The following is a 20,093-nucleotide window of genomic DNA, read 5'->3' on the forward strand; positions in this document are numbered from 1 at the left end:
ATCTCGGCCGAAGAATTGGAGACAAACATACACACCTCTTTCCTGGGTAGCCTTCTGAATACTTATTATTGAGACAAGAGCCCTGAGCCTCAAGTGCTGCTCGGCTGCAGAAGTTCTGTGGTAAAGGGGAAAAGGGGGGTATAGAGGGGTAAGAGAGTAAATATTAGTAACGTTTGTAAAAAACATGATGATTCATGAGCACTATTAAGTTAAAGGGGGGAAAAAAAATGTCCCAGCAATGTGACATTCTGATGAGCCTCTACTTCATTGTAACTTTCTACTGCTTGCAATTTTATATTTCTCCCCGACACACAGTTATACGTTTGGATGCAGATTGTCCTACACCACAGAGGAGGCAACACCTCTCGAAAGCATGCCGTAGTCACGCTGTGCGAGCGAATACACAGATTGCAAACGCAATTGAGAAGTTCTGCACCCTCGTATGCTGCCACTACAGGGGATCCGCAAGTGCTGCGAAAGAGAGAGACAGAACGAACGAAAAGAGGGCATGCATTATGGAGTCCTGGTGGAAGAGGAAAAAGAAATAAATTAAATTAAAAATCACATGCATGAAGGACAAAGTTGGAAGGTGTTGGTTTTCCCTTGTGCTTTTCTGATCTTCCTGTCTAAAAGGCTCTACATACTCTGGCAAGCAGGACTGAGACACGTCAGCACAGTACAGATGAGAGGGAAAAAAGTGTTCAGGCTGTGGCAGCACCGCAAACATCTGTCTGCACTAGGATTCTAAACACTTCATGTGTCATCAGTTAAGCAGTTTGGCACCAGTTGAAATCAGGAACATGGATAATATCAAAAACAATTCAATTATCTAAGATCTATACTGATGTCAAACACAAGAGCCACAAAAAGGCCAAGTTTTTCTCTCTGTAAGATACAAGACAAAATCCCTGAGGTACTCGCTGTCCGTTGTTATACTAAAAACTTGATAGCAGTACCAAATGTACTAGTATGCTTCTCAAACACGTTGCCCACAAATAAATCAATCCAAAGGAGAACAAACACTACCTAACGATTGTTAGTGCTAAATTACAAATTCCTGCTGTAATAGAGATTAGAGGATATACTGCAATAAAGATTTAAAAAAAAAAAAAAAAAAAAAAAAAAAAAAAAAGAAAAAAAAGAGCAATAACTAAACTGGCTAAAGTCTAACTGTAATATTTGGCAATTCCATATCCGGTTCCATTCCATATTTAGTCCCTACCTGCTGTAATAAAAGCCTCCACTCTTCTCTGAAAATTTTTAAGTCACGTACTGATGTAGGGAGTGGAAAACTGGGGTGCAGTCAGCATTCGGAATTATCTCGTTGTTCAATAAGGTTGAGGTGAGAACTCTATAGCAGGATCTTCCACTCTAAACGTTGTAAACCATATCTTCATAGAGCTGGGTTTGTGCATAGGGATGTTGTCATGCTAGAACAGATTTGGGTCTCCTAGTTCAAGTGAAGGAAAAATGTAATGCCATATTCAAAGACCTTTACAAGTCCCATATTTCATATACAACAGTTTGCCTCCAACTGGTAGCAATTTGGAGAAGGACCACATATAGCTGGAAAAGTAAGGTGTCCCAACACTTTTGTCTATGAAGTGTATTTACGAAAACGAAACATCTATTTGTTGCAGTGTGAAAAGAAACAATGGATGCAGTAAAGCACCATGTGACACTACATCAATAGCTGAATGAACAAACTAACAGTGTGGCTCAAATTACATATTTATACACTACTCCAGACGATCACCGAGTGTTTGAATTGCTGAGAATACACACAAGCAGCGTGCAAATTCAGTGTTACAAGCTTCATGTGTCACGACGCAGAAAACGCAAGAGTTAATTACATGCCTGAAACACTCTCAGTAAAATATTCAGCCATGCAACATGCTGAAACTCCGAAACCAAGTTCCTCGTACTGGCTGTTTCACAGCAGAGAGACTTATGATGCGTCCGTTTTGCTGCCCAGCTTCATTAGAAAGGTAAGAAATAATATGCACAGATCCTTTCCACTCCCAACCACAAACAAAATTGGGACACACACAAAAAAACAAAAAAAAACGTTTTCTTTAGCTGTTCAATTAGTGATTACCTCCCCAATCTGAGACCAATTAGCACATGCAATTAGAGAGAAAGAAAAACAATTACCATGTTGTAATATCGAAAAGATGCAATTCTGCTTTTTCACGTTTTATGACTCCTGTTTTATTATAACAAAAGCTAATCTGAGTGTTTACTCTATAATCTACGATGCAGATATTTGAGGCAGTAACTGTAGGCGAAGTGAAGCGCTACAGCTGCTACAGCTGAAAGCAAATATAATCACCGTCATCAGGCTGAACGCCCTAAACCACTTTATAACAGATTTATGGCAGTGTTCAACTGGCCGTCGATATACCTGACAAACGCGACAAGTCCCTCACTTTTTGCCTGCTATAAAGGGAACTAAAGTGTTCGCCCCCAAATTTTGACAGGCTTAAAAACCCCCTCCTGCAACCTTTTCGTCGTTTTCATGAACCATCTGCGTCATAAACGCCATGACATTACTGGTGTGGGAGGATCACGCACACAAAGAATGCTATTTTTCTGCAGATGTGTGCATTGGGGTCTTTTCACAGCTCAAAACCTTAAACATGAGCGAGGCCGCTCATTGACCAGGAGCTGATTACATCCACAGTGTTTTGTGTCCTTGACGAAACACACGCTCTTACGCCTGTTTTTTACTTGACAGGTGTTCGAACGTGAGGTGAATGTGTTCTCAAAAGAAGACGGCGATTAAAAGCTCAATGTGCTCGAACTCTTATAGCGTTAATACCGAGTCAGCATAGGCAAATCTCTGCAATATATTTACTCACTCATATTAAGCAGCCAAGTGAAGATCTGCGCTCCAGCAAGTTCATTAATCGCACGTAATTATACAGAGGGGAAAAATTTGACCTGCACAATAATTCGAGATTACAGTAGGCAAAAGTTTTATTTGTTGAAGCTGAACTGTATTCCACGTGTTCTTCGTGTTGTCTTGCACTCACTGGACTTTGTACATGTCAAAGTGACTTTGGGCAGCTGACATATTTTCAATTTCATGTTTGGATTTTTTGGAAACAGTAAAAGACACATAAATCCAATTCTTACGGCTGGGGATGCTCCTGCCAGCAGGGCTCTGAGAAATTATCCAAATAATCCTTCAATCTGATTGGTCAGTAGGCTCAGACCGTTCCGATTGTAAGGTTAAAATTAATGTGCTTGTTCAAATATGTTATTGTTTTCAAAGTAACTGCTTAAACACAAAGACTTGTACATTGGACACAGCATATAATCTTAGACCAATAATAAGAATTAATTATTATTATAAAAACACGTTTGTTTATTGTTTAGTTTTTTGTTGGTTTTTTTTAAATGCCATGCCAGCATCGATGGCTATTTCCATTCTATGGCTAGTTTTGTCTACGGCAGAGTTTATGTAAATATTCTAGTATTTTCTTTGGTAAAACATTTAGAAAGATTCCTACATGTACTTTGAGTACAACAGTTGCAAGGTGGTGGTATTTTAGGATGCGTTTATTTAACATTTAATCGAGGAGTCTCCAGATTTATTACTTTGGTATAAATTATATACAAGTGGCATTTCAAATGATGGAATTTCTGTTGGTTTAACACAATATTCCTTGGAATTTCTCTTTTAATACAATTTGGTTACTATAGAGAGACAACAGTGACATTATCTTTCATCAAACCGTGGTCTCAGTCAAGCTACTGTGCCACAAGTTCCACTTTTATACAATGACCTTAGCTGTTGCTGCTGCTGCTGCTGGAGACACGCTGGCGTAATGCCCACTCCCGTGAAGACGAATTACTGTCTCAACATTTCTCAAGATGTTTTTGGGTTCCTGGCAACCAAATAAATGACCTTGCACCACTTTGCACTTCGACAGTCACTAATGAATAATATCCTGAGCATTCCTGCCTTTCTTTGCATTGTAGTCTTTTGTGGATTTGTAAAACGTCACACAAGATTTGTGTTTGGAATTGAACCGGTTACTGTTAGAATACGCAAAAGCGTGTGCCCATTTCTTAGCACCTAAGAAAAAAAGTTTGCTCTCTGCTGACCACTGCTGTGTATTTACAGCGAAAAAAAACACCAGGTGTGAACTTTCGGCCCTGAAAGCATGGCTCCGGTCTACGATTTTTACATTTTCTTTTACGTGCCAAAAAACAGTTTCATTATGTAATTAAGGACTATTTTATTACGTTTGCTATTGCCCCACGTGTGCGATATTTCCTTCAGTTGAATAAACATCAAATTTCAAATACAGTTTAAAGCGGCTTAAACACACAAGACTTCAAAAAGAATCAAAAATGGCCGTCCCAAGATGCTGAACCGAGTGATATTGAATATCGAAACCTGCCTAAATATGCCGACTCCGAAACAAGAGCAGATTTTAGAATTTGGATTTGAGATACGAGATCATGGAACGTTTTTTTATTTTGGCATATTTGGTTTACATGTCTCAATGCAACAGAAAAAAAAACTGTCTATGAGCCTATAGTAAGGCAGAAAAATATATAACACACAAGGTATGTTTTTTTTTTTTTTTACCTCAGAAGCAATAAGCTCCAGTCCACGACACTGTCGGTCTTTTTCTTTCTGCAGCAGGTCCCACATCTCGGGATCATCTTGTGCCAGGCTGTCCTGCCCAGTCCAGGGCCGATCATGATCAGGAGCCCTTGCTGCTGACGAGTGCTGCCCTCTTACAGTCACACTCACACGCTGGCACAGAGGCTGGCGACAAACAGAGAAAAGCAAATAGAGCAGATATTTAAAAAAAGCATCCAGGTTTCAAATACGCAATTGGACTATTAGGGCAATTTTAAAAACGGAAAATGAAAACTACAAAAGGTTTATACAATAAATTATTATTTTTCTCCGTCGTAACACAAACTGCTGGCAGATCATTAAAGACTAACAACTGTCTATAAAGTACTCACTCACTTTCCACCACTAAAACATGCATAAGTCTATCCAAGGGATACCTTACATTGCAGGCAGAGCAGTTTTGGGGAAGTTTGTTTAAAACTATTTTTTTTTTTAAAAAGCAGACTCCCTTCATAATTCTCAAACTCTCAATACAGCAGTAAATACATACAATCACAATGTTTAAAAAAAAAAAGATTTCTCGCATTCATTTAGAGATTATGATTAATGAGTAATTATGATATTAACAGTATGTATTCTGACAACATAACTTTCATTCTTGCTCAGAAACTAATGGCATACACATACATATATTGAACAGTAACGAAACGGAGTATTACAGGCATTAAAAAAAGGAACACGATCATCATTTTCTGAGCACCCCGTATCTTAGATAAATGTAGACCAACTGCAGGGTCTCATAACTAATCACTTTCATCTCGCAGCCAATTGAGGGCCATCCTACTTTTAGCAGCACGCCACACACTCAAGAGTGAGGAAGAGATCATAGTTGAGCGTCGTCGAGCCAAGAGCTTAAGGATAAGGAAGAATAAGAATCCGTGCCGCATCTGTAATATAATCACAGCCGACTTGCCGGTCTGAACAGAAATAGTCTGCATGGCTGTTGTGTCGTGTCAGGCCGCAAGTGTCTGCCAGCACAATCACAATTAACGAGAGAGCACGTGATGCTTCTATAGCCTCAGACCTCAGCCTACAGTGACATATGGTTTATGTGAACTGATTTAGTGTTTGAATGCCAACCCACAGTGCAATAAATATCATTGTAGCACAGCAACCAAAGTTGCATTAACATACAAAAAAGGCTATTAAAAGAATTAAGACGTTAAAGGGGAAACAAAATCGTGTGTGCGGCCAATTATGTTGAATTCAGCAGTACTGATAATCAAAGAAAGTCCCTGGAAATTTGGTTACAAAAATATCCACAGCTGAAGTGTGAAAAAGGTCCTAATGGAAAAAGGAAAAAAAAAAAAAGAAGGTGTGTGTAGAAATGATGGAGCAAAGCTTGCAAAATACTTTCCAGGTAAGACTGCAACTTTCAACTACATCGTCTTCTAGATAGTTCACAAACCTATACTATGCAAATCAGCTTAACTGTGCTCTCATTAAACTGCCTGCGATCACACGGTAGCAGCGTGCGGCTTGTTAAACATTTCGAGTCATGGGTTCTGATGAAGCTCAACGAAATTTGATTACCTAGGTCTTTTTAATGGGGGGGTTGTAATCGTTTGTGACAAAAGACTTTATTGTACAAACATGGAGAAACATAGTGCTGGTTTCCTTAGTGGGCCCAACTTTGGGTCTATTTGGAAGAAATACATAAAGTACTGTGCAAAATCAGTGCAAATTAAATGGGAAAGATTCTGGATGCAGTTGTGAGTGGTAGCACAGTGGTTATGACATTGGACTTCTGATTGGAAGCTCATGAGTTCAAATCCCAGCACCACCAAGCACTGCCACTTCTGGGCCCTTAAGGAAGGCCCTTAACCCTCCTCTGCTTCACTGTTCAATGAGATAAGTGCAAGTCGTTCTGGATAATGCCGTCTGCCAAATGCCTTTACTGTAAATATGTAAATAAAATGACTGTTTACATTATTGCTACTCATTTTGGTAGCAATTAATATTTTAGTAGCACTGACATCACAAGTAATGTCCTAGATTTGACGTTTTATGAAAAAGAATCTGAGTGTGATTTTAACAAATTCAACACAGACATGAAGTTGCACATAACCAATTTGGATCATCTAGTTGCTTAAAAATTTCCTGTGAAATCTCACTTCCTAATTCTCAAGATAAAGCCTAACACTTTAACACATCATTTATTTCGGTTACTGATATGGGACTTTTCCTATTATTGTCTATGAGATCAAACACACCAAATTCAGGAGCGCAGTAGGGCTGAAGAGATTCCTCGAGTAACTTGAGTAATTTAAATACAAAAAAAAATCCAGAGGCAAATCATTTGTTTAGTCCATTTAACTACACACTGAGCACTGTGTTTCCCAACGGACCATTATTACTGACGCACCACCTGCTAAACTTTGGAGCACTCTGGACAGGTAAACACAGAAGAAGCTGCAGAATGAAAAATTCATATGGAAGCCCGTTTCTGCCACATAAAAAATAACGTTGCTTAATTCAGACTTTTTTTATGCCAATCGGGCATCACCACCTTCTCGGTAGTGCCAGAAAGCTTTACACATTGAAAATGAAATAGGCAACAATCAATAGAATCGCATGGTACCAAATTAAGCCTCTGATATCTGGACAGAACTCTGTCTAACAATCAGCTCTGGAGGAGACAAAAGAAGACAGGTGAAGCAGAGGAGCCTCGTTCATACACCTACAGCTTCAAACTTCTCGCCATCAACATGGTTAACAGTGGATGCACCAAATATGTTGAATGTTTACATAAAATAAATAGAGTTACGAGAAATAAAGTCACTATTGGGAGTAATCTAAATTTTTAATGTGAAATTAATTTTTATTTATATATTAAATATTTTTTTAATAATAAATTTTATATATATATATATATATATATATATATATATATATATATATATATATATATATATATATATAATTTTATATTTATTTACATTTTTTATTTATTTATATATGTAATATGGCAAAAATGCACTAAATAGGTTTAGTTTTCACAGATAATCTTGTAAGCAATTTCATCAATAAAAACAAAAGTTTTTCTGAAAAGGAAACAAATTACTTGTTCATTTCAAGCGGCCCGTCTTATTTTCTCTTGTATATTTATTTTGGCTTTTGAATTGAAAAGTACTTATCCGATTATTCGATGGATTAATCGGTTGAATAAGATTGTCGTTCCTAGTGTTCCCTAATATTGCACATTTCCTCAGTTTGAAAATTCGACGAGTTATGTTCTATTGTGAATAAAATAATAGTTTAAGATCAAATCGTTGCATTTTGTTTTTATTTTCATTTTACCCAGCGTTCTTTTCTTGAATTAGGGTTGTATGAGAGAAAACAATAACGATTCATTGCTATGCAAGGACGACTAGAGAATCTAATCTTTTAATGGTCCAATAGTTTTAAGATGTACAAATGACCTGGAAGATCGGTTCCTGTCAGTCATCTTATAACCTCATTCAACACCTGGCATTAACATGCATCCTGTGTGATCGGCTCAAGGCAGGACACCTGAGCCGTATAGACACGTCCCATCTTGCATTATGGATGCATTTTCAGTAACCATTTGTTTAGATCTCATACTTTCTGCTAGAGGAAGGCTGTCATTCACATTTATTTTGCCAGTCTTCTGCTACATTTATTTTCATGCAGAACGGTCCATCAAATGTTCCTGGACATACAGTTTTAAATATTTTAATCGCAAAGTCCGATAAGCAAATAAAATACAGATGAGATGGCAAATGTAGCTAAGGGAAAGCAGTTGCTTTCATCTCATTTCATTATATTTGTCCGTTATTCAAACAGCTCGAACATTCAGTCTAGCAATGATTACATATTTTCCACTTACGGCAATGGCACAGTTCATCAGTTGAGCTTCTATTGTTGTGTGGGACACATCGAGGCAGTTTTGTATTCATGCTACAAACTGTCCTTAGTAACCCTCTCAGTAAAGAATAACTGTCACATTATGGTCATGTGACTCATTTCTGATTGACAACCATGAACCCATAAATCCTAAAGACACTGCTGCAATTGATAATCAATCCTCTGGCAACTTTACATACTGGAAATCCAGAAATCTTGTTCCATAGTGCATAGTTGAATCCTTCCAGACTTGGGAATGTGCATTCAGTAAAAATGAATGAAAAGATGAACTGGGAACGGACTGAAATCTCAACACACTAGTAATAATTACATTACTCCACCTCCTCATGTACAGACAGTGCAAACAGAGTTTAAATCATGCTCTCAGTATTCCCCCTTTCCACTCCCGCTTTTACGCCCTCATATCATTATGTCCACTCATTTGCATTCTCTGGCACTCTCTTTAGATTTCTCTTCATATTAAAAATTATTCCAAGGGTGTGCTTATGTTAGCAAAAAGAATGGTTCAGCGTTACTAATTTCAGTAAAACCTTTCATTGGAATCTTGTTGTTCCTGGCGAAGATTTCCTGCGCAATGTCAATGCAGAATAAACAAACAAACAGACAAGAACATCATAACTAACAGTAATAAAGATAATGGAGTGTCGACCCCATCCATTTTCCAATCCGCCAATGCGCCGCGCTGCACGGGAGGCCAGGAGCGTGATGAACTGCTTCATTTAAAAAACGTTATTAAAAAACAATTAGCTCAATGATGTGGGAGCATTAGGAGACGATGTATGAGACTGGCTGTGCTTAACGGGTGAACGAATCCTGGTCACTTCATCAGGAGCCATCTTATAAGGGAAAGCATGCACCTAGGGTGCCTTAGGGCTATAATGGGTAAATACTGTAAACAGGTAAATCTTGTGAGGAAATAAATAACACTAACGAGCGTCATAATAGTCCTTAGGGAACTGGACATAATGAATAAAGTGTTGATTACTTCAGCTCGAAGAGCAAATCAGGTCTTCAGAAAATAAATCACAGGTTAGAGCTACTACAGAAGTGTGACTAGAATTGATGAGAAAATGCCAAATGTTAAACTATGTACATTATTATAAGCTAAAAATTCTTGCTGGTAAATAAAAAGGTTCATGATGAGTAGAAGGCACATAGCATAAAACAAGAAAAATGCTAAATTTACTAAAAAACTAAAAAATATTTTTATACAAAACACTGAATAAAACGTGTGAAAAGTCAAAAGCTTCAAAATGCTTACTTTTAGAAATAAAATAAAATCCATGGGTAGGGGGGTAAGTGGCAGACATATCAGTTTTAATATCTGAGAAATTGTTCAATTTTTTTTTTAAACAACGCAGATCAAAGTTTATAAAACAAAAAGCAGAGCAGAGGGTCTTTGGGGGGAAAAAAGCATGCTGTTAATGAAAGAAGTCAGAAGAAAAGAATGACCAGAGATGCGAGTTTGAGCCTGATAAGAGGGCTAGAGTAATGTAAATAAGCACTACATCCATGGTGATCAGAAAAGCACCTCAAAATGTACAACATGCCAAGACGGGGCAGATTGTGCTACAACAGAATGGGTTCTTCTGTCAGCTAAGAACAGGAATCTAAGACTGGAAAAACATTGTCTGGTCTTTTGCCAATCTTTACCCGTCCAGCTCCATTGAATGAAGGCTTGAATGTTCCGGTGTTCCTATTAAAGTGTATTATATTAAAATAATCAAAAGCATTAATATTGTTGCTTGTACTGGTGTTAGCTGTGTGTGGTTCCCATTTACAGCCGCTAAATTATTTCTGCACTTAAAGCTTATAGAACACAGATATGCTCTCATTTGCTGTTCTTGGGGGGTGGGGGGGGGTGTCTGGGAAATATGGCAATAATGTCAAAGTGTTTCACAATGAATTTAAATCAAGCAACCTCCAAAACACAATTATAAGTGCTGAATTTAGGAAAATCATATTAGCACCAAAGCCTTTGAGAGCTCAGTTCACTTGATTTTGAACTACAGTCTCGGTTTACTTTGCTTATGCAAAACACAATATTCAAATAAAGCTTTTAACAGGGAACACTGTCACAAAGCAACTTTACAGAAACATACTATATGGACAAAAGTGGGACACCTGACTTTTCCAGCCATGTAGTTCTCCAAATTGTTACCATGCAGCTGGAGTCATACAATTGGATGGTGCTGAGCATCCAGAGACATATATGAAGAAATGGTTTGCATATTGTGGAGAGGCAGATCTTGTGTGGCTTGCTATAAAGCTCTGACCTCAAAACTACTGGGATAAATTGGAATGCTGACTGCACCCCTGGAAAATCATTTTATATGAAGTCATTTAACCGAAAGCATTTGTATAAATGATAAAAACGTTTTGGATGAATGTAATGCTCACATTCTGAAAACAATCCAGATGTTTTTTCACCGCCATGTCTTTACTGTACAGCCAGTACTGTACACGGTTAGGTGGAGGCATACAAATGAGACAAAATGCTCTTTGCAAAGACAGTTGGCTTTCAAGTGTAATTAAAGGGGAACGTGTGCTCAGCTGAGCCCTGATTCGCAGCTTGCCGGTCAGAGCACAAACCGCAGAGGTGCAGAAAATCAGTTTGTACAGAACTGTGCAGACACCGAGTGACCTGCTCATGAAAATGTGGATATCGTGAAAGGGCAATGACGATGGCGTTGGTCCTAAACCTTATTCGTATAAATTACAAAAAAACTGTGTGCAAAATACACCGACGCTGAACGGTTATCAGATTGCAGATGTTTCTTAAACAAAAGAGCAAAACCCTTCCACCGTGTAGTGCCTTTTACAAACACACACAGATAGTATGTTTGAGATGAGAGCAGGAGCTACTTATAAGAGATGCACTGGCACCCTAATACAGACAGACAGACAGACAGACAGACAAACAGACAAACAGAGAGAGAGAGAGAGAGAGAGAGAGAGAGAGAGAGAGAGAGAGAGAGAGAGAGAGGCACAGCTCCTCTAGCTTTCGCCTAGTGCCAGCAACACATCCGCTGAGAGCGACCGCCTGACTCTCATGGGCCACCTCGTGCACGTGCCGACATGTACACACACTCGTGCGTGCGCTCACACACACACACAAACAGCATAGGTCATTTCTCTCTGATAGGACTCGTCCTTTGCTGTCTGCTCTTTCGCTAGGGACACATAACTATTGTGATACAGGGGGAACCGGAGGAAAGTTGCAGTGTGTGTGTGTGCACGCACACAAACAACCCACGAGTTATGTCAACCTGTAAGCACTGAGGGATTCTACAAAAGCTTTTGAACTGTTTGTCAATCAGCTTGAATTACTCACACACACGCACTGCATTCCGTCAAAGAGTCTATAGATGACACGAGTGCCTAAACACATACACATCTCTTAAGAGCACGATCAAAATTTAAACGGTATTGAAAAATTCTTGAAATTGGGGGGGGGGGGGGGGGGGGGAGATTACCAAGATGATAAATTTTAAAGATTGGATCTATTTTGGAGAACTGAGAAAGCGAGAAGAGAAAGGGGGCAGGAGAGTGAGTGAGAGAGAGAGAGATAGATAGAGATTGCAGCCTCTGAAAGCGAACTTTGTACCATCCATTGGAAGAGTTCAAATACACGCAGAAATACGCAGCTCCCTCTTACTTGGCAAGATTGATACGATGTCTGCACACACTTGTCATTTTGCGATTTCACATCTGTTCTTTCTCTCACGTTTGTGTGTGTCCAAAAAGAAAAGGACTAGTCATTTCGTTTGATGTAGTCTTTCTTTTATTTTTTTTTTTTGCTTTTCTATTTCTTGTTTTCAAGGGCAGGAGTCAATTTTACAGATGACTGATGTCCATCAAGGTCTTGCTGGATGACAATCAGCTTTGTAACGCGGGGTGACTGAGGAAGAGCACGAGAAGAGGGATAGGGAAAGTTGAAAAGTGTCAGCAAAATGGAGAATCAGTCAGAGTGACACATGCTCTTTTCTTTCCCTGTCAGGGACTAATAGGAGAGCAGCCGTTACAAATTACCCGCCGATTTGGCTGAGGATGACACAGGCCAGGGGCAGAGAGAGAGAGAGAGAGAGAGAGAGAGAGAGAGAGAGAGAGAAAGAGAGAGGGGGGCGGGGGGGGGGAAGCACGAGTGCGAGATGAAGCATGAGGAAGAGGAGAGATGGAAAGGTAGGAAGAGAATTCTGCTCCTCTATAGCCCTCGGCTCTATCCATGTGACACAGAACAATCAAGAGGGTGAAAAGCCAATTTCCTGCCGAGACTGGGGAACATTATCGCCATAATCCTGGAGATGGAGTCGAATAAAAGTGGCGATCCTGGAACGCGTCGCTCTCCGTCAGCCAGTGTTCAGTGGTGCATGATGGGGCACATCTGGTCGCGTTGAGGTGACTCTGAAACGACTCACCTGCTTTTCATCAGCTGTTTTCGAAGTGGGGGGGAAACGTCGTGGGTGCGAAACGTCGTGGGTGCAGAGAGGAAAAAAAAAATCGGTTTAATATGCATCTAGAGTAACTGCATTTTTGAGTGCGCACTCGATCAGCTCTGGATTTGACAGCGGTGTCGTGCCAACGCTAACACGGCCAGCTGGAGCGCTCCCCTCCCAACCCGTACACGTCTGCAAATCTGGGACTTCTGCAGAGCACGGCTAAAAATAAACACGGTTAAAATATATAATCTAATCAATTATTAAGTGACCTTCAGACTGATCCAAATATGGCAGTTTAGCACGCTTTATCTTACAGTTGTTTAGAAACTGATAGAGACGTCTTAAGGATTTAGAGATTGCATAAACAAATACTGTATTTTCTTTCAAATTAAATCTTTCAAAAAAAAAAAAAATTTTTATATCACACAACTGTTCCAGCAGCCACCACGTCTCCAAGTGCATACAGAAACTTTAGCCAAGGAACAAACTTGAGTTAATTATAAATACTTAATAATTTGTGGGTCAGGTTGTTCAGGTCCGACTTATCTGAACCCAGTGAAGGGGTGTGCGGCCAAGGAATCAATTTCATTGGCGGACAACAAAGGCAAGCTTTGGCTCATCTGTATTACACAAGCACAAGTTAATTATTAAGTCACATGATTTAATGAAGAGCATGAGATAGTGGATTTGGAAAAGAATTTAAAACAATAATAATACTGTATTAAAGGCGTTGTAGTTGAGTTTGTCCAAAGAACGAAGCTTTAAGCAAACTGACGGAGTGTCTTGAAAGGCTTCAGTCAAAACCAAGTCAAATCATCTGACCTCATTTTCTGAAGCCTTTATCCAATCACTTATCAGAGGATTTGATCTAGTTGGTGTGTAGATATCAGCCCGAGAGTTTGTATGCGCCTTCCTGTCGTGGTCTGTTCTCACTGGAAGAACCTGAAATGTCATTTAAGGTTTTATTCTGGAACTAAAACTTTTCCCGCATCAAAAATGAGCTAAGACACACTGTTTTCAGCTGAATGAAAGCAACAATAACGGGTACAGAAAGTACACAAAAACCACACAGGGACAAGAGGAAAAGTAAAGATTATTTAGAGTCAATAATACTCAACAGTTGCTCACAGATGTGTACAATATAGACAAAAGTTTCAGAGCACCTGATCATAGGATCTGCATGTGCTTTTTATACATCCCATTCTAACATTTGTTATCATAACCTCCACTCTTCTGGGATGAAGGTCCACTAGATTTTGGAGTGTTCTTGTGGAGATCTGTACTCATTCACCAACAAGGGTTTAGTAAAGGTAGGGGCTGCTGTAGGGTGAAGAGGCCTGAGGTGCAATGTTTCAATTTTTCCCCAAAAGGTGTTCAATAGCTCTATAGCAGGCCATTAAAGATCTTCCACTCCAAACCATATAAACCATACCATGGAGCTGGCATCACCATGGAGCAACAGGTTTGGGTGTTTTACTTTTAAATTTTATGCTGTTGCATCCATAAACATTTACACCAGACGGAGTGCTTCCGACTTTGTGGTAACAGTTTGGGAAAGAACCACATACGGCTAGAAAAGTCAGATGTCCCATACTTTTGTCCCTATAGTGTGAGCATTACAATTGTAATGCATGATGTGAAGGACAAAGAACCCCTTAACATGAAGCATCACAGAGCGCATTAGATAGGATTATCCAGTTTATAGCGTGTTCATCTGCCAAAAAAGTTAAAGCTGTCATCAATTCATATATATATATATATAAATAAAAATAGCTGCCTCACCCTGTATGTGATTGTGACTGCATGTTACTATGGTTACAGTTGTGTGGTTACAGGAATCCAGTATTCAGACAGACACTCACACACCAATACCAATATTCAGAATTGGAATAATCTACCAGACAGAATATTCTCTTGGCTCACAATTTGATTTGATTAAAAGAGGTTAAAAATATAGATCATACAAAAAAATCTCAAAGCAATTGCTACTACAATTTTCTACGACAAGGTTCTTTTCTTCTCAGCAAGTGGCAACAGATGCCCGTGAACTCGACCGCATTTCACGCCAACTCAGATCCACATACTTTTGTGTCCCTGTACAGAGTTGGTGTCTCCGAGTATGTGGGATATTACACTTGGCTCTAAGGTGTATAGCAGAAAATGAAAGCTTTGTTTTTTTGTTTTCCCTGTAGACTGAGGAAGGGCACTGATCCTTAGCAATAAAAGTTGAGATAGAACTGATTTATCGTTTCTGCCCTATCAGATTTGGGTGCCGGTTTTTGATACAGGTGTCTGCTCAAAAGGTTCTCTGATTAAATGCAACTGATTTTCTTGAAACACCTCTCATAGTGATTGTTACCAAAATTTTTTTTTTTTTTAATGTGCTCCCAAATATTCACTTTAACCCACACTGTACTGTCACACAGCCTATTGTAGGCAGAGATGTAATTACACAGGCTGAAATGCCTACTGGCTCTAGGACTCGTTTATATAAACCCAGTTAACAAGTCAAAAATGTTATCAGCAGTGAATGAAAATGCATGTGTGATGTATAATGATATTATATAATAACTAGTATAACATGAACAAAGAAAATTACTTCCCCAAACTTTCATTTCCCAAAGTGTATATTAAGTAGAAAGTAAATAAGCTAGTAATACATAGTCTGAATAAACGTTTAAAAATAGTTGACACTTTTTTTGTGTGTATGTGATTGTTCAACGGCAAACAGCTATTCTGTGTACCATGTTCGAAATTCATGCTTAAGACTAAAGAATGACAAATGGTCCTGCATCTGTCTATCAGTATGCTCCTATCTGCATGTGTAACAGTTTTATGCCAGAGACCATATGCTCAATCATATATATATTTTTTTTTATATAATCCTTACTGGGAGGTTGTAAAAAGCCATCCTTTTTCAATATAATAACCAGCAATCACTTCTAAACCCACAATTATTATAGAGAAAAATGGCAGGACAGATCTAAATGTGGCACACACTCGCTTTTATTTGCTTTGTGTAAACTCTGAAACTTTATCTCTTCTGATTGGCTGCAGCTCCTGCCAATCTCCGTGTAGCTCAGCAGTTTAAGAAAGTTCTAGGCTGTTCGGTGGCCAAAACCTCACATCACACCCATATGTTCTTTTGAATATCCCACTCCTGATGATGTCTCCCTGCTTTGATGCTATAATAACCTATACTGTCATTAGAGTTGGTATATGTCACACTGGTATAGATTTCCAACATCGCCACAGTTATAATAAAGTCTATGACTTACAATTAGAGATTCTTGGGGCGTTTTTTGGCATTTTTAATGAAACGCCATCGGGCCGACTGTGCTGCCAACGAGGTCAATTATTGCACCGAATGATACACCGTGCGTGTACGTTCTGTGCTTGCGTGAGAGACAAAACTTTCCCATACCAGCAGGTGGCAGTAAACTGTATTTCGCATCCAAACAGTAAATTGGAAAAGCTAAGACTGGAAAAGCAAGCGTTTACACTTGCTGCGATCATTACTAATAGATTTCTGTAGCTTTTTGCAATCATGTCTGTTAAGTTGCTCAGACAAGCGCAAGAATGACAACAAGAGTGTCCCTTTATTTCCCTCGTGTGCTCATTCATTAAGCTAAATAGCTTATCTGAGTTTTCTTTCTCGCCGATGAGCTCCGCCGCCGCTCAACATGCAGAATAAACCAAAAATCAGCTGACGGCATCCGACCGGAGCCAACGGTGCGGAAAAACAACTTTTGGAGAGAGTGAGAGAATAACATTGAGTGAGAATGAGTAACCTTTTGGAGCTGTACTGTTAGTGAGCCTTCAGCCAGCTGTAGTTTAGGGTACAGGTGGGCACAGGGGGCAAAACCTGGTAACAAGTGCACTGACTGAAGAGGCTTGTGTTGATTAATAAAATGTTCCTTTTGGAATTATATTTATTGATTAGCAAAAATAAACTATATATTTGGCCATGCTGTGTCGGAATTTTCAGTTAAGCAAAAAGTGACAAGTTTAAGTAAAATATGCACGACCACAGTGGCACTGCCATTACACCGTGTGTGTTTTTCTCCTTAAAACACTTCTGTGTATGAAACTAAGTATGTACACAACCAAACTCAAGCTGCCATTGCTAATTCTGTCCTTTTACAACTAGTAATGGAGGTTTAAGCAACTGATACTGTAGGTAGTAACTGGTGGGGGAAAGCAAATGTGAGAGAGAGCAGACTTAAGAAGTTCTATTGTATTCAAACAATAAACAAACAACAACAAAAAAAGAGCTTGTTATGTTTTAGCAATGACCTTTAAGCCTTGTTGCATTGTCAGCAGTAATAAATAATTAATCCCGTGTGTTAGTTATTAGATCAGGGTTCTGTGGCAGACAGGAAGTAAACTTTTCAATCATTTCAGTTAACCAGACGAAATGATGCTCAACTTTCTTGCTCTTAATACCTGACAGGAACAACTTGAGCTGTTTTAATGTGAAAAATTGACTGTACCCTTAAGCATATTGTCAAGCAGAATCAAGAATTCATCATTGCTGCATAGGTAATATTCATGTAGTTACAACGGATATATAAACAGCATCATGTGTGCAGTCCTACTTATTACCTACCTGCTTCCAAATCACTGCTTATATTTAATAAAAAATATTTTTGCTAATCCTTTTAAGGTGTTTTTTCCCCCTCACTAAATGGTTTTCCTCAAGTAAAGCTGCACTTTTTCTCCATTGACTCAGCGCTGAAGAAGTTCTGCTTCTCTCCGCACCCCAAAAGTCAAGTTTGGTGAACTCTAACCTGCGAATTCTTATCATGTGAAGACTTATAACCGATAGGAGATCGATAAGTCACGGCATGAACTCTTTAGAAAACATTGATGAGGAAATAGAGTGTATAGAATCTTCTGATTCGTGATCCGCATATTTGATTTCGCACGTTTTAGGATGGATGCCCTTCCTAACGCAACCCGGAAAATTAATCCGGGCTTGGCGACATGAAGGCTTACCACACACCGTAGAATGTCAACAAATCAGAATCAAGTATTAAACAATATGCATGTCTGCTGAATAAAAAGCAATATTATCCACACCATCGTACTTGTTACCTACCTACAGCTGGACCACAGGATGTACTGATGTTCCAATTTGAACAGGTTTCTTAAAGTAACCTTGAATATACAATGAGGGCATGTTTCGTGACGTCACTTAGCGACTTCTTAATCGTGCACTCGCGACTTTCCCCTGAAAAGTTCTGATGAAAGAGTTGCATCAGCGCTTCACTCCGCTGTAAGTTCTTCTACAGCACTACACCTACAGCTTTATAATCTCAGCTACACCCAAAACCCACAGGGCAAACCGCTCCCAGTCTGACAGAAAAAGATAAACAAAACAAAGAAAAGTAGAAGTATAGTCGTGATAAGTAAAAACGTTTCCAGGACTCAGTTCAGTTGGAAGCTAGGTGCAGGCTTGCAGTTTGTGAAACTTCTTGCTAGCGTACTTAGCTGGCAAACTGCAAAACACGACACGTGAGGACGTGTGAATAAAAAATATCATTTTTTCACTAGTTGCTCAGCGGCAAAAAAAAAAAAAAAAAAAACAGCTCGGTGTTTAGCCTTAGTAGCACGTGACTGGTGTTATTATATGTAAAACGGCTAGCAAACCGCTTCACGGGGAAGCTAACAGGCTAAACCCGGAGCCGGTTATCAGCGTGTTTGGAATTTTACGGCTTTTAGAACGCGCACGTGCACGCCAAAGCCTGCAATCCTATAAATCCCACCAATAGGCCAGTCGGATAACATGCATGCATGCATATATACATACACACACAGTTCAGCTACCCACCAAAACCATTAAAATCCAAAAATATTGTACAAATAAAACCCATGCTTTTATACTCACCCTGACTAAATATCTCAGTGGAAGCGTCAACATGATGATACCGTGGTGTAAAGAAAAGCTCGAGACACCCAGACTTTGCACACACACATGCACACCGATACAAGAGCAGACAGTCAAAGCTTCTCACACGCGCAATGAGCAAAGGCATCATGGGAAATGCAGTTTCTCTCATAGCCTCTGACAGCGCATACAGCATGCTGATTTTTCCGAATAATAAACAGTGAGGGACAGTAAAAAAAAAAAAAAGAATTTTACTTCCTTACTGTACAGTACATAAATACATTGCATTTTTTGAAGTGAATACATAAATCGTGTTACTGGTCTTGTTTGACCGAACAAGATGTAATAATGTATTTTAAACAATCTGTTAAACAGAAAAGTTAAATCTGTGTAAAGTGGGTACTTCCTTGTCACAATCCGATAAGCGATGTACATGTGTGTTTGAGCGGCAATATGTTGAGTAAAAAAAAAAACACAGATCCTGTACATTGATTAGATATAATCTAATCTAATCCTACACAATATGACATTATAATCTATTATAATAATTACGAATAATTAAATCCCAACAGGGACAAGTGCAATTCCTGAGCTCAGATCAGTACGCACCTATTCAAACGAAATAATAAAGTGTGGAATGTTGGACTATTGCATGCATTCAACAGTTGCAACTTTGCTAACATGAAGGAAAAGGAAAACGGTTACCAAACCCTAACAATGGATGAGAAAATAATTTCAAGATGGCTGACAAATCTAGGGCATCGCATTATGTGCATTGGCCATCAATGCCATCAACTCTAAAACAAGTTAAACTCACAGTCAGTGCATGTTCAATTTTTTTGTGACAATACTTCCCTTCTTAATTTCATACACAAGATGGTAAAGTACATTTTGTAAGTGCATCGTATTTGTGTTAAATAAGAACCTGTTATAAGACCAGAACCGTAACCCAGCAGTACCAAAATAAAGTACTTTTACTGAAGTCATATTTAAATAAGGGGTCTATAATTTTGCTCAAGTAAAGTAAAAGAAAAGTAAACTTCATCCATATCTGTTGATAAAATTTTAAAGCCGCAAATGAGAAGAATTACTAATTAATTTTCCAAAACCGTTATATCCTGGTCAGGGTAATGGTGGATCCAGAGTCTATTCAGGGTAAACTGGGCATGAGATGGGTAAAACACCCTGATTGGGATGTTATTTCATTGTGGGCCAC

The 20,093-nt window shown here is 39.0% G+C and overlaps 1 protein-coding gene across 2 annotated transcripts in view; it reads right to left on the minus strand.

Annotated features, from left to right (window-relative positions):
- Positions 1 to 19,035, minus strand: part of shmt2 (serine hydroxymethyltransferase 2 (mitochondrial)) — a 31,827-nt gene extending 12,792 nt beyond the window's left edge. For both annotated transcript variants that reach the window (XR_014531638.1, XM_083530325.1), the window contains exons 1-3: positions 18,878 to 19,035; positions 4,604 to 4,786; positions 36 to 115 (exon numbers count right to left, since the gene is read on the minus strand). Coding sequence is in view for 1 of the 2 variants with exons in the window: in XM_083530325.1 (XP_083386451.1) it covers positions 36 to 115; positions 4,604 to 4,786; positions 18,878 to 18,910 (296 nt within the window). In the remaining variant the exon portion in view is untranslated. The remainder of the gene's footprint in view (positions 1 to 35; positions 116 to 4,603; positions 4,787 to 18,877) is intronic.
- Between the last annotated feature and the right edge of the window lie 1,058 nt (positions 19,036 to 20,093).

This window comes from Silurus aristotelis (assembly GCF_946808225.1).
Source record: "Silurus aristotelis genome assembly, chromosome: 2".
Lineage (NCBI taxonomy): Eukaryota > Metazoa > Chordata > Actinopteri > Siluriformes > Siluridae > Silurus > Silurus aristotelis.